The sequence below is a fragment of the Nematolebias whitei genome, chromosome 23, assembly GCF_014905685.2.
Source record: "Nematolebias whitei isolate Nwh7 chromosome 23, NemWhi1, whole genome shotgun sequence".
Classification (NCBI taxonomy): domain Eukaryota; kingdom Metazoa; phylum Chordata; class Actinopteri; order Cyprinodontiformes; family Rivulidae; genus Nematolebias; species Nematolebias whitei.
This window is the reverse complement of record NC_056520.1, coordinates 12,130,003-12,145,640: the sequence shown is the minus strand read 5'-3', so window position 1 is coordinate 12,145,640 and position 15,638 is coordinate 12,130,003. Positions and strand designations below refer to the sequence as shown.

The 15,638-nt window shown below is 40.1% G+C and overlaps 1 protein-coding gene across 1 annotated transcript in view; it reads left to right on the top strand.

Moving 5' to 3' along the window:
• The window catches only part of LOC119429045, a 9,954-nt gene extending 7,430 nt beyond the window's left edge, over window positions 1–2,524 (top strand). Inside the window, exons 2-3 of the mRNA XM_037696762.1 lie at window positions 562–796; window positions 2,472–2,524. Coding sequence (XP_037552690.1) covers window positions 562–796; window positions 2,472–2,524 — 288 coding nt within the window. The remainder of the gene's footprint in view (window positions 1–561; window positions 797–2,471) is intronic.
• Window positions 2,525–15,638: the final 13,114 nt, after the last annotated feature.

Below are 15,638 nucleotides of genomic sequence, written 5' to 3'. Positions count from 1 at the left end.
CATCTTTCCATCCAGCTTACATCCATTCATCCATCCATCTATCATCTGGCTGTCCTTTTGTCCATCCAACTTCCATTCATCCATCCATCTGTCCATCCATCCATCCATTCATTTGTTCATCTATCTCTCCAGTCATCTGTCTATCCATCTTGGAGAAAGGGAAACTCAGACCTTCTTTTCTTCAGAGTCACTCTTTAGCTCCTCCTGCGAGAGTCCAAGGTGTTCCCAGACCAGAGAGGATATATAACCCCTGCAGAAGGTTCTGGGTCTGCCTCGGGCTCGTTTTACAGTAGAACGCACCCAGGAGGCATTCTAATCATTTCAGTGATTTTCTTTTTGTCAAATTCAAAGAACCAAAAAAATAAATAAATAAATCACGGTCCTAAAGGAATGACGTTATGTCAAACAAAGAAAAATATATTTCTGAAACTTATTTTATTGTACAAACATGAGATACATTATCAAAATTTACTGATCAATAGGTTATTTTTCTAATAAATAGATTAGTGCAGGTTTCAGAGTGGTGCTTCATTTTAAACTTTTCTTTTTTTTTTTTGTCAGCATACGATGCTTCGATTCTCCGAGATGGTGCTGAAGGAGAAAGGGGGAGGAAGAGGAGGAGAGGTTGAACGTGAGCTGGCAGACAGCCAGCTGAGAGACAGAAGGGGGGATGAATACAAAGAGGAGGAGGAGGAGAGGAGGAATGAAGAGGAGGGTGGAGAGGAACGCTGCCCGGAGAGAGAGGGGAGGCGAGGAGGAGGAAGTCCCTCTGCTGCCACCGCTGAGACCCTGAGAGGTAAGAGGATTTCCGGAGATTTCTGCAGGATCACGTGCACGCACACACACGTACACACGCGCAGAAAGGCCATAAAAACACGCATTGTTTTAGTCGGTTGAATTCACTAGCTCGTGTCTTTTTTTTTTTCTTTTCACTTTTGCGTGTGTCTCTGTGTGTGTTTATGAATGTGTTTAACACAAGCACACCCACATGCGCACACACACATGAACTCTGAGTGCACTCTGTCACTTTAAGCTCATCGTAACGCTGCCCTCATTTTCTCCAGGAAGCCGGGCGTTCACCGTCAGACTTTTACACTTCCTGCTTCACATAAAACAAAAATCTTTTTTTTTTAAAGGGATTCAAAAATGAAATTATTTGATCTGAAGACGTCTAGAAAAGTTGATTCAGTCTCCAACTGACGCAAAATCAGTTTCACATGTGTATTTATATATGGTTTATAAACATTATACTTTTATTACAAGTCTGTGTTTATATACAGTAAATATTTGGTACCACCTCTATAAAAGCAGGAGTTTTTTGCTGATCTGGAGCATATAGTTGCACACCAGGGCAGAATAACATCAGCATTGACCTTAGAGATGCAGCTATTTCTACCCCTCAATAGGCGAAGGGTTAAAGGTCATTTCCAAACTATTTGGAGTCCATCATTCTACAAAGAAAAATATATACAAGTGAGAATATTTAAGGTAGCTGCCAATCTGCCCAGGTATTCAAGTCCCAGTCAATTTACCCCAAAGGTCAGACTGTGCAATGATCAGAAAAATTTACTTCATCTCAGACGATACAGGTTTCAGTTCGCAGGTTAAACGGCAAAGGGTCGTGGCTTTTTTGAAAAGGTTGTGGGAAAAAGCCTCTTTTCTCCTAAAACAACATGGCAGCACGGCTTAGGTTTGGAAAGTTTCATCAGAATGAACCGCAAGATTTCTGAAACAGGCAGCGAACCCAACAACTTAACATAAAAGAGAAGGTGGAGCTTCTCAACATGTTGAAGGAAAGGAGAACCTACACAGCTGTTGGCCGCCATTACGGGATCAACGAATCTACGGTTCGCTATATCAAGAAGGAGGAGAAGAATATCAGGTCTACAACAGCAGTGACTTTCAACAAGACTGCAAAGAGGGTGGTTACTTCCTGCAATAAGACGACTGTGAAGACTGAACATTGCAAGAGTGTGGGAAAGGTTTATAAAGCCTTAAATACATATAAATACTAAAATAAATATAATGTCCCTACTTCGCAGATTTTCACCTATTGCGGAGGTGTCTGGAACGTAATCCCCGTGACAAGTGAGGGATTACTATACTGTACTGCATTCCATATCTATCCATCCATCCATTATCTTTCGCTTATTCTGAAGTCGGGTCGTGGGGGCGGCAGCTTGAGCAGGGAGGCCCAGACATCTCTTTCCACAGCCACCTCTTCCAGCTCTTCTGGACTTCAAGGCGTTCTCAGGCCAACCGAGAGACATGGTCTCTCCAGCATGTCCTGGGTCTTCCCCGGGGTTTCCTCCCAGTGGAACATGCCCGAAACACCTCCCTAGGGAGAAGCCCAGGGAGCATCCTTACCAGATGCCCAAACCACCTCAATTGGTTCCTCTCGACGTGTAGGAGCAGCGGTTCTACTCTTGAGTCTCTCCCGGATAACTGAACTTCTCACCCTATCTCTAAAGGAGAGTCCAGCTACCCCGAGGAGGAAACTTATTTCAACCGCCTGTATCCGTGATCTCATTCTTTTGGTCATTACCCAGAGCTCATGACCATAGGCGAGGGTAGGAACATAGACCGACCGACATTCCATATCCATTTTAGAGATACACCTGAAAGTCAAGACTTCTAAAAACCTTCAGGCCAGAACAATTAACATCTTGAACCTCTTTGCCTTCTGGCCTTCAAAAGCTTTAAAAGCAGAAGAATTATTTTACTTAACAGATAAAACTAAAAAAAAAGTGATTATTTTATTGCTAAATATGGTCAAGTCATCCAATCAGCTCTGTTCTTCACAGCTCTGTAAACAAAAACACAGCTTAAGGTTCAACTTGGTTCATACATAAATTACAGAGTCATCTGCAAACACACAACTAATTTAGATAGATTAATGGAAAAATTAGCAGGTTGATGAGAATTATTACTTGAAGACAGATCACAATGCACAGCAGCAAACACAATATATTAGCTCATTCATACTGTCAGTACAGTGGTGGAAGGGTAATGGTCTGGGCTCCTTGCAGTCATTGAGTTGACCATGAACACTGTAGACCTCTGTAGAACAAAGCACTGTGGATCATGATTCAACTGAACAATTATCCCTAACAAATTGGCTAATGTTCAATAGAATGGCAAAAAAAAGACAAACAAACAAAAAAAACAACCTCAGAATCAAGGTGCTGCAAAGGTTCAGTCGATGTCCAGAGCCTCAATCTAACTGAAATGCTATGGTGGGACCAGAGTTGATAGAGCTGAGTAGAAATCTTAATGAACTGGAGCAATAATTAAAAAGAAGAATCGTCTAAAATCCCACCACATCCATGTGAGAAACTGATTCATTCAACCTTTATTTATACAGGTTAATCCCATTGAGCCTCGGGGACTCATTTACAAGAGATATCTGATTTTAACAGAGTGATGACAACAGTAGACACTGTTGACACTGTTCAGTAGACACTGTTCAGTAGAAGATATTCCAGGAAACAGGAGTGGAGTAGGAGAAGGCCCTTTTGCCTAGTTCTGTCCTCACTGAGGGAACACTGCAGGTAATGATGTCCTGAGAGCACATGCTATAGCTGCACTCACACAGTGACATGTAGCAGGAGATGTATGAAGGCAGCAGACCAAGAAGTGATTTAAAGGGGAAAATGTACCAGTGAGAGAGTCTGCGTGAAGTTATTGATGTCCAGTGAATACAGGGTGCAGTGGTGGGTACGATAATCACAGCCAGTTATGAATCTTAGTGCACCGTGATAGACAGCATCCAACATCTGCAGGGTGCTTGTAGGAGCGTTCATGTACATAACGTCACCGTAATCAATGGAGGGAAAGAAAGTCGTAGTTACAAGGTGTTTCCTAGCATTCAGAGTTAGACGGGATCTATTTCTGAAAAAGAAACCAAATTTAACTTTCAGTTTCCTTACCAAGTTTTCCACGTATCTAACATCTAGGCAGATAAAGTCTAGACATCTAGACAGATAACGTCCTTCAGCAAACCACTGCTGACAGTTATTGCTGCTAAAGTAGGTTCTTTAAGCTGATGGGTTAGAGGGATTTTACTTTGGATTTAAGATTAAATTTTATGTCTTAACAGAAAATAATAATATGTATGTGATAAATTTCATTTTACAGCAGTTTTAGCTTTAAACAGTTTTATATGACCTCTCAAAATTCAGTTGCTTGTGAGCACATCAGTAATTTTTGCTGCCAAAATGATTTTTATTTTTTGACAGCATCGTTTCCATGGTGATAGCCTTTGATGGCCCGTTGCCAAGGCACGTATTGTGGCAAGAAACAGCAGGAAGTGTCCAAAATCAAATGATCAGCAAAAAGGGTGTGAGAGCATGGGGGTATATATGTAAAGAAAGCGAGAGATAAGATGATTGTGAAAGAGGATGAAGAATAAAAAGAGGGACTGATAGAAGAAAGAAAGGGGAGACAAGAATGAGAATGTAAAGATGAAGAAGTTATAGACACATTATAGAAAGGAAAGATGAGTTGGAGAAAAAAATTCCAGTCTTTGATCCAATTGGCCGTGTGCTGGCTTCTAACTGACATTATTGGGGCCAAAGTTTTATGGGGATGAGCTTATACTCTTAATGTTCAGGATTTCAAGATGTTAATCAATAATTTTAAAGTTCAGGAGTAAATCCAGATATTTACCTTTTGGCTCAGCTCCAATAACACCCCCATTACTACACAAAAGGCCCTGATCTGTCAGTCTATTCCACTTCATCCTACCATTATTGGTGGACAAGTCTCCAAGATAATTGAACTCTACTGCTTGAGGCAGAGACGTAGATGGGAGCATTCTACCTTTACCCGGTGAGAAACATGACCTCAAACTTAAAGGAGCTGACTCTTGTCCCATTTGTGCGTTGCCCAAGTGCATGCTAGAGGTCATGGTCTGGAGGCACCACCTCCAGACCACATTGTCTGCAAAAAATAGAAATGAGATTTTGAGGTTCCCAAACCAGACACCCTCTTCGCATCTGTGCCTTGAGATCTGGTCCATGAACTCTACAAAAAGGTTAAAAAAAACAAAAGAACACCCTGATAAAGTCCAACTTGCACCAAGAACAAGCTTGACTTTGTGCCAAAAATGTGGACACACCTCTTGCTTTGGTTCTACAGGACTGGGAGGTTTTAAAATGGAACGTCATGCTTCAGCAGTACAACAAGCATACACAGAACTCCTCAAAGTACACAACAATATTAGGCCTTCTCCGGATCCACAAAAGACATGAAGTGTGTCATGAGCTTCATAAACCTCTTGCCAACCTTGCGAGAGTACAGACCTGGTTCACTCGTCCACAACCAGGAAAAAAAAACACATTAGTCTTCCTATACCTGAGCTTGGACAATCTGTGGGCATCTCCCTTCCAACACTGAAGTAAACTTTCCTGTGTAGACTGAGAAGTGTGATCCATTCTTAGTTGGAACATTCTTTGGTCTCCCTTTTTAAGAGGAGTAATTACCTCTCCAGTCTGCCACTCTGTGTGCTATGCCAGTCCTACATGTGACATTAAGGAGATGCGTCACCCATGACAGAGCCACAGTGTCTAGAGCCACCAGCATCTCAAGAGTGCATATCCACCGCTGATGCCCTGCCGCCAGGGAGCTTTTTAACTACTTTGGTGACTTCTGCCACAGTAATGGACAGGCCTTCCCCCAAGTCCTCAAACTCTTCCTCCTCAAAAGTTGACATGGTGGCCAGATTGAGGAAATAACACAGGAGCACTTGCATGTTTAAAGATGTTTAAAGACCATCTACATCTGTCCCCCCCCCCAGTGTTCAGAAATGTTATTTTATCAATCCTGATTTTAAAATCTGTTTTTCTTTCAGAATTTGATCTAACATTTTACAAATTGTAAAACAAATATAAAATTACTGGATAATATACGTGGCTACCCAGTGCCATGTGGTGAACAAAACCACTGACTTTGAGCGTCTGTATAAAGGTCTTTTTTAAGTTAAGTCAGTGATGTACAACTTTTTGTTTTCTGTTTAAAAATGTTATTCTTGTCCTGACAGGGTTAAAGCCTCCCTCTCCTCAAAGACAACTTCTAGTTCATCACCACTCCAACAAGAAGGATGACTCAACAGAGGAGAAGGATGAAGGTGAAGAAGAAGAAGAAAAATGCCCTCCAGAGGAGACGAAAAATAAGAGCAAAGGTTTTGTGTTGCAGTCGGATCAACAACAAATTCTTCCGACATCCAAAATTTCATTTCCAGGAGACTCCTCCATTTCGCTCTCACATCCAAGCATGGCAATAAACAGGCGACACATCTTCAGCCTGGAGCCATTTCATCAGAGCAGCATCATCAGCAGTCGACAGAAAAGAGGCAGGGATGAGGATGAAGAGGACAAGGACGAGACTGAAAACCTCAACAAGAAAATCAAACTCACCAACAGTAAGACTTCAGAAAATCTGTACAAGATTCTTGTGTGTTTTGTTTTTAAATATCTTACAGTTTATAATTATAATTGCACTGTTTAAGACTCATTAAGTTGTATGCCGCCTTACTTTAACCATGCTGTAACATCAACCATAGACTTCGTAAACTTTTTAGCAATGTGTGTTGTACTGTTACCATGTATATAAAACACAGTATCAACTGCAAATATACGAATGTTACAATTAGTGCAAACAGACGAGAGATCAATAATAAATAAAATAAACAATACTGGTCCAAGAAAACATCTTTGCGGAACACCTGTTAACAGCCTTATAGCAAATTAGTTGCTAATAATATAAATTGCGGGGTCATCTGCATGCATTTATATCCTGCCCTTACTAGAATATTAACCTGACTTCTTGCTTGACAGAAAAAAAAATGCTAATACTGTATGATTATATGTGAATGTTCCTGTAAAGTGCCCTGAGGCAACTTTGTTGTGATTTGGCGCTATATAAATAAACTGAATTGAATTGAATTGAATTAGCACTATACTTATCACTGAAATTCAACCATAAACAAGAATTTAAGTCCTTACTGAAGACAGCCAAGCCAGGATAGCGTCAACTATTACTAACAAACATTCTGTATATTCTTTGGGGTTCAGTGAAAGAAAGATGCTACCTAGTAATATACAGTATATAGCTTTACTGCAACGTTTAACTATGGCAACTCTACTAAGACAAACAGCATTGTGAAGCAACTATTCTGCTAACTTTTTAAAGTGGCAGGAGAGTTTTCATGCATTAATTAGAGCAAACTGATGGAAGATCATTAAAAATAAACAATAATTGTCCAAAGATAAATCCTTGTGGAACACCTGTTGGCCAAACAATTGCAGATGAGTTATGAATATAATTCATTATCTTAAGTCATTATAAATCTTAGTATCATCTGCAAACATTTGTATACTACAATTAGTGTGAACAAACGTAAGATCATTCTTATAAAATACAGTAAATAATAATGGACCCGAGATATGTCCTTGCAGAAAACTTGCTACTAGAATTTCAACTGATAATTTCTGGTTTCTATACAAACTAGTATATCATTTCATTACAGGAATTTCTTTTGCTTTAAAATGATTTTGTGATTGTACTTTCTGCTCATTAAATGTCATCTATAGGCTCGACTCTGGAGGACATTAAAAAGCTAAAGGTCTGCATTGAGTTAAACGGCCTTCGGCTTAACAATCCCCGTCTACCTGGAGAGATCGGCCCATGGCTGCCCTCCAGTGAGAGGTCTGCAGAGGTGGACAGGAATCCCAGAATGGATGCCGCACCTGTCAGGGGAAGATCAGAGGTCAGCAGGGGCTGGTGTGAGCCCAGGTTTCTGAAAAGCGATGCACCGAGAGGTAAAAGATTTATTTGAACTCATTTTCGGTGTGGCTGAACGTTAACACAAATGATTAAATGTACTGTTAAAAATTCAGCAGTATTTGCTTAAAGATGCATCTAAAGGCCCCCCACACACTCAGGCACACTGTGTATAGTCGGTGAGCCGTGCAGATTACGCGCGTACTGTCTGCAGACTGTTGAGACTCCATATTCAAGTGTACACCCAGATGGGCTGCAGCCCAGCTCTGCAGGTAAGGGACGTTTACCTTCGGGACAAATTGATGTCGTCGATTGGTCATTTGCTGACATGCCTACTGGATTGATTGACAGGTCATGTCGCGGATCCGACTTGTGGAAGAAGAAAAAAAACGAGAGCTGCTGGCGGCCCTGGGTAGAGGCAGCGATGTTCTGTGTTTTTATGTTGTTAATAAAAAGTTTAAAAAAAAAAAAAACAGAGAGCATTGGCAGAGCAGCCCACACATCAGACTGGCCCACTGGGAAATCTCCAGACCCTCCCGATTAGGGTTAGAGAATTTAATACACTGGTGAAGGACATGAAGACGATGGACTGTGAGACACATTTTGAATATTTTCTAATGGATTCTAGCAAGTTCGATGAGCTAGTTGGGCGTGCCCCGTTTCTTCACCACCAGGGCAGCCGCCGCACACCTGTTAGCGCTGTACAGAGAGCGGCAGTCGCGCTGCCCACCCTTGCGACTGGTTGCCCGGAACACAGAGAGTGGTTGGTGTCGCATACAAAACAATCCATCACCGGGCAGTTTATTGTGTGACACCGAGTACGCGTACGCAGTCGTAAAAATCAGTCTTTGCACAGACATGACCGGCTGACGTCCGCGTTGAGTCCACCTCGAGTATGTGCGGACCTCCGCGGAATGAAGTACGCCCAAGTATGTGGGGGCCTTAACTATCTTCTCTGTGCAGAATAAAACATTTCAGGTTGCTAAATCTTTGGTTTAACCAAACAGAATGTTTCAACACGTCTCACCTCTGGCAGGAAACAGAAATTCTGCTTCTCGTCACATTTCTGAGTGCCACATGGCAACGCAAACTTGTTAAAGCTTTTATTCTGCAGCCCGAGCTGCTGCTGCTTCTGATGAAAACGGCGTCGGCTGTCATCAGTCCTCTTCCTCCGCCTTCTCTCTCGTCTCTCTCTTCCTCCCGCTTTGATTGCCTGAGCACATGCCTGGAATAACACCAGGCGACGTGTGTGTTCCCGTGTGTGTTCGCGTGTGTGTTTACGGAACCGTCGAGGCCTCGTGGCGTGCTAATAGCCGTCTAACATCTCCCAGATGGAGCTGTCACACTCGTCGTAATGCACAGGGAATGTGTTAGCGGCCTCCTCCTCCTCCTCCTCCTCCTTCTCCGTTTGTTGAAGGCTGAGCTGCATTCAGTTTCCACATGTTACCTTCTGGATCACTCTCTGGTCAAATTCAGCTAAACTCAAACCAAAATCTTTTAATTAATGGGGTTCGTAGTATAATTATTAAAGATCCCTCTTTATGCTTCACCAGCTATACCTCTGTTTTTCACAAACGTTCATCATTAATGTGTATCTCAATCAGAAAGGGTGAGCTCTGACTTTTGATAATGGAACATTGAACGATAGAAATGAAATTAACTGAAAACAGTGAAAAATGTCCCCATAAACAATAATGGCATTTGTTGGAGTGATCAAATCCAGCCCTGTGTGGAGCTCTCCAATTCAGACAGACTTCACAGCAGAAACATTTCAAGTTTAAATGGGACACAGAAAGTTGGACTTGACACAACTGTTTGCAGATTTTCAATAGTTTTTACACTGTCACAGTTCAAGTTGGAGGATTTTGGGAGATTTTTCTCATAGGATATCCTCTTCTTCTACAATTTTCTCCATACGAAGTATGGTTGCGCCATAGAATCTCCAGTGTCACCGATTGTTGCCAATCTCCACATGGAGGAAATGGAACAGAGAGCCCTGGACTTTTTCAAGGGAATAACACCGAGCCACTGGTTCACATATGTGGAAGAAACTTGTTTCTAATTCTAAGCGTTCACCACACACACAAACTCTGTGGACACCAACATCAGGTTTACCAGAGAAGATGCCACTGACAACAAGCTGCCTTTTCTGGACTGTTTGGTGAACATAGAAAGAGATGGAAGCCTCATTATTGAAGTTTACAGGAAATGTACTCATCCAGATCAGTACCTTTTTAGTTTGACTCTTACCACCCACTGGAGCACAAGTTTTATAAATTGGAACTCCACACACTCCAGACATTTTTGAATTGATAAAGCCGGATGGAAAGCGAAACATCTTCAGCTTCAGAATACAAGTCCAATTGCTTTTTTTAACCTTTATTGTGTTTCTCTGTACAGTACAACTTCAGTATTTTGTCTTCTCTCACCCATGGTGTCTCTGCTGTAGGACTGTTGGTTTTCTCTCAAATCCCCTCAGAGGTCAGAGTGCACACCCCCAAACCCACAGCAATTTTCATTTAATAAAAATAGCAATTTTAGTCTATTTTGAACTTATTACTTATATCATCCATAAAACCCTATCGAGGCCTACCGATGCTTACATTTTACTCTAACTTTCTGCCTAAAGTGCTGCTACGTGCTGCCCCTCCCCTTTTTGGTTATCTCAAAAAGGTGGGAATCACCATGGCAACCAGTGACTCTGCAGATTCTGGTTGTCTACTTTACCCAGCTCGCTTTTCTTCTTTCTGTGTTTACATTAAGGCCTCCCCAATGAATCCTGTTGAATTTCAAACTTGATATTTGTCTTTTTGTGTCTTTTTTTTAAATATAATTTTCTCCCATTTATTTTTCAATTTATATGCTTTTTTTATAATTGTCTACTGTTGTCATCTGTGTTCTTTGTTTAAAACAGGTCTCAATTTCCTGCGGGATCAATAAAGTTCTATCTTATATTGTAAATGAGTCCTCGAAGCTCAATGTGACTAACCTGTATAAATTAAGGTTCAATAAAAAAAAAATTCTAATCAGATTTTTGATGATCAGGATTGGGTTAGCAGAGTTTAGGATGTAAAGTGAAAAAAAAAAAAAAAAGAGAAGATCTTTAAATCTGTAAATTCAAGATAAATTTGTGATACTCTTCAAAATAAGAGTCTGACTCTGTCATAAATTAGATTATCACAAAGGAAATTTAAAACCCTCAATCAGGCTTTGGAGATGAATCAATCCTCAGTTTTTTATACCATGAAAAAAAGGTGCAGATGAAAAGAAAGCTAATGAATGTTAGAGCTACTTTGGTACATTTCTGCAGAAAGTTCAGATAAGTTAAACTCAGTCAGGCAGGTTATTGTTAGGAAACTGGTTTAATGAATGAATTTTAGTACAACTTGTTGTGTAATAAAGATTTTTTTTCTGTAATACTAAAAACAACAACAACAAAAAAAACTATAAACCAAATTGTTGAAAGCAACTGCAGGAGACCAAGCATTAAACCAAGTAGAACTCCACATCATATTGTCTGTAAAGCTGTGCAACTTTGGCAGCTAAAGTCATGGATTTTATTTTGTAATATTTCTGGTAGCAAAGGTTGTTTGATCATTTAATTATTTGTCACTATAAAAACTTTAATCCTTCGGAGTGATCTGAGCTCACAGAAGTCAAACTTGAAAATGTTGATACATTTTTGCAGCAAGTTATTTATTAAAAATAACACATTTTTAACTTAATATACTGCTGAACACCTCAGGTTTTTTATTTTAAATTTCTCCAATCTGAACAGTTGGCGAATAAAAAAACAAACAAACAACTAAATTTAATAAATATTGTTTTTGCCTTTCATACAAGCATACTTGTTCCATTAAATATAGGACCATACAATTTGTGGGATCCTGACAACCAATCAGCAGAAACTGATTAATTAAATCAGACTTTAATTGATCAGCCGATTGATACGAGCTAAATGCCAGATTATGATGTCCTGCCTAAAAAATTTTTTACGGAACGCAGTTTTAAAATGTGAAATGACAAGCGTGTGTTGTTCTGCACAACCAGTTTAAAATAAACATTAAATTGCTGTTAAACAGCCTTACACACACACACACACACACACACACACACACACACACACACACACACTCCTTCGTTATTGTGGTAATCCTGCAGATTGAATGTGTGTGTTTGGAGGTGATAAATAATTCAGCAGATGTAGGAGGCGTGACTCCCTGCCGGCTTTCTGAAACAACCGCTGGCTGTGTGTGTGTGTGTTTCCATGTATGTGTGTGTGTATGTGATTCTGTGTGTTTCCTACTCCCGACCGCACCTCCCCCACCGCCCTCGTCGAGCTGCTCTCCGCTCGTCTCGAGGTTTAGCCTCCCTTTGTTCCTCTTTGTGTTTTATCTTCAGACGGACGTCGGCTCGATTGTTGGATGAAGAGTTTATGATTGTGTTGGTGCAGATTAACATCCTGATAAGTGTAAACATTAAGAGGTTTTCTCTCAGTCCAAGCTGAGAACAGACTTTAAATTAACAGACAAATTCATCGTGACTAAATTTCTGGAAAAATCAATAGGTTTGATAGATGTTGTAGAAAAACATCTGCAAACTCTGCTTTAAAGTCAAAAAGCGTGAGTTGTTCCTAACTGCTTGTTTTTAATCAAAGTTCTTTGTGCTTTTTGCAAAGTATTGATCCAAACAACATTAAATGTACTTTGAGTAGAAAAGTTGACCAGCTTTTTGTAGGTGTTTTTAACTTTTCTGGTGATTAATAATTAGACATTTTAGTTGTTTAGATTGTTCTTGATTTTAAAATGTATTAGCTGATTTTATATATATATATATATGTGTGGCTCGGGACCCGAAAGTCCCAAGTTCGATCCCCGGTCATTGCACACCTTGGGGTGTCTCTGGGCAGCACACCTCATCCCCAAAATGCCCCCCGGGTGCTTTCAATAGCTGCCCACTGCACCACCTGGTGGTGGATGAGTTAAATGCAGAGACTAATTTCGCCATTGTATGGAAACATACAGTGCTGACAATGTGTAACATTATTATTATTATCATTATTATTATTATATATACAATGGTGTTTTAAACCCTTCCCACACTCTTGCAATATTCTAAACAATGTTTCTAAACGTTCGAAAAGAGTGCAGAATGTCATGATTTCAGCTTTCTGCCTCTGCTGCACCCAGCCATCTGCTAGCACTCTCGGCCACGCCCACTTCTCCGCTGCAGAGGGGAGATCAGCTGATCAGCTGCAGAAGGAAGCTTCTCCTGCAGTATGGGCTGCACAAATGTGCAGCAGGAGCTAAATAATTTTAAACAATTTATATAAATTTTTTTACAAATCCATGCCAATCATGCGGCTCATCCATCAATCAGCCAATTGTGTGTCATGTCCAATCTTGGTTTGAAAAACCGTGATAGAGCTAGTCTGCGAAAAACGAACCGCGAAGTAGTGAGGGACTACTGTATACATGTGTGTGTAAATGCGTGTGTGTGTGGGTATGTGTGTGTGTGTGTGTGTATATATGTATATGTGTGTAAATGTGTAGATTAATTGTGTGATGGAGTGGTGGTGCAGAGGTTAAAAAAGGCGGACCAGTGATCAGAAGGTCGCTGGTGCAACTTCCCGGATCAACAACATCAAAATGTGGGTGGGAAAGGTGAAACACCTACCTCCACCCACACTAGCCCCGCTCTGGGCCCTTGAGCAAGACCCTTAACCCCCACCTTCTGCTCCCCTGGGCACCCTAGATAGCAGCTCCTGCTCCACACAGAGGGCTGTGGTAGCTCGGTGGTCTGTGGTTGTGTCAGGAATGGCATCCGGCGTAAAAACAATTGCCAAGTCTTTTTGCAAGTTAGTTTGTTGTGGCGCAGCCGAAATAAGAAGAAAAATAAAAAATAAAAAAAATGTCAAAGACATCATTTTTTTGTTCAGAGTTCTAAGTATAGCCTGTAAAATCTGACAGCGTTGATGATCAATCCAACTATTTTATGTTTGTTTTTTGGCTTTTTTATTAGATTTTTATGAACAACTTGTTGATGAAAATCAATCTGACTTTATTCCATAAAAATGTTGAGCTCCATGTCTGCCCCAGAGTCTTCTCTAAGCATAAATTTGAGTCTGTATTTGTATTTACAAGTCAAAAATAAATGTCTGCCTATTGAAAAATGGATTTAAATTACGTTGGGTAACGTTTAAATCAGCCAACTTATTTTTATTGCAAGGTTTATGACACAGAGCAGTAACGTTGTCTAGCTGCTGCCTCTCCTATCTGTTTGACACAACCAGCAGATTCAGAATCATTTCAGATGTTTTCACACAGATGTTTGGTCTTAAAACTCAACTGCTTATCTGTAGTGATGTTCACTGTCTTTCACATTTTGTTAACTTTATTTTCATTTTATTTGTTGTACTCTTAATTCACAACAAACTTATATGTTGACCTACAAGCCAATTCCTTGCTGTTTTGTGTTTTTTCTTAGTTTTTCATGTGGCTCCACCCACTAGTACCCATCCATCTCAGCAGTCGATAAGCTCCGCCCCTAGACTACCAGCTCCCAGCCTCCAGGATAAACACCAGAAGCTGAGTGAGCACTTCAAGGACTCCACTTTTCCTTCTGTTCATCCCACTTCCTGCTCAACTAATCCTCATCTGTCCCATTGCCATGACGACAACCTCAATAAGCCAAAAGGCAAATGTCCCTTCAAGACGAAGCACACAGAGAACACAGCCAAGGAGGAAGAGAGAGATGAGGAAGGATGTGATGATGAGGAGATACGTGGGAAGGTCAGTTGTTTTTTTCACTGATGCTTTTGGCTGTAAGAGAATGAGGTCGTATATAGGGATGCGCCAATCCACTTTTTTCATTTCCAATACCAATATCTGATGTTTAGTATCAGGCGATACCGATCCGATACAGAAAAACAGTGCTGAATTATCTTAAAATAGTTGTTTTTTAAACGGTAAATGCACTGAATTACAAATTTATTGGAAATTGCACCAGTATAGCACACTTAAACATACCAGCTTCACAGGCTTCACAAACATTTAAAAACAACACAACTTTAATTTGTTCAGTCAGTGCAATTATGAGTATTACATCCAACGTAAAATAAGTAATAATAAAGACACTGAAACTGACAAAAACAATAGGTTGACAACTTTGGTCAAACATGAAAGAATAAACTTCAACATACCTTTCAAATGGTTCAGGAATTTTAAAAATAATGTAAAATAAATAGTAAAGGAGCTGAAATAAGAGGAAAAAACAATAGCTTCACTAACTTGGTTGACAGATATTTAAAATAAAGAGAAATCAGCTCCTGTCCTTATGGATCAGTCACATTGTCACGATACCCGATCAAGAATTATTTTTTTTTATGTCTGTACCGATACCAATATTTGTATCAGATCAGTGTATCTCTAGTCATATACATATAATACCATTTTTTTATTTCCTGATAAGTATGATTCCTCTGGGCTGGGAGCTCTTTATGGAGCTGTGAGGAAGAGAAGGAAGTCATCTACATATAATGAAATTTTATTTCATGATCAGTGGGAATCTTCTGGGCTGGGAGCTCTAAATAAATCTGTGAGGAAGAGAAGAGAAGAGGGTCGTCTGCATATAATAACACTTTCTCTCATAATTAGTATAATTCTTCAGTGCAGAGAGCTTGGAAGAATGAAGCGTCGCTGTTTTATTCTTTCACAATTTAATTAGTTAAAAATAACAAGATTTGATTCTGACAAAAATTAAAAAAAATCTTATACACCCACGTTTGGAGAAATCGAGCCTCAGCTGATTCTTTTTTCGGTCTAGTCTAAGGCAAACATGTAAATTCAAGAAAGTTG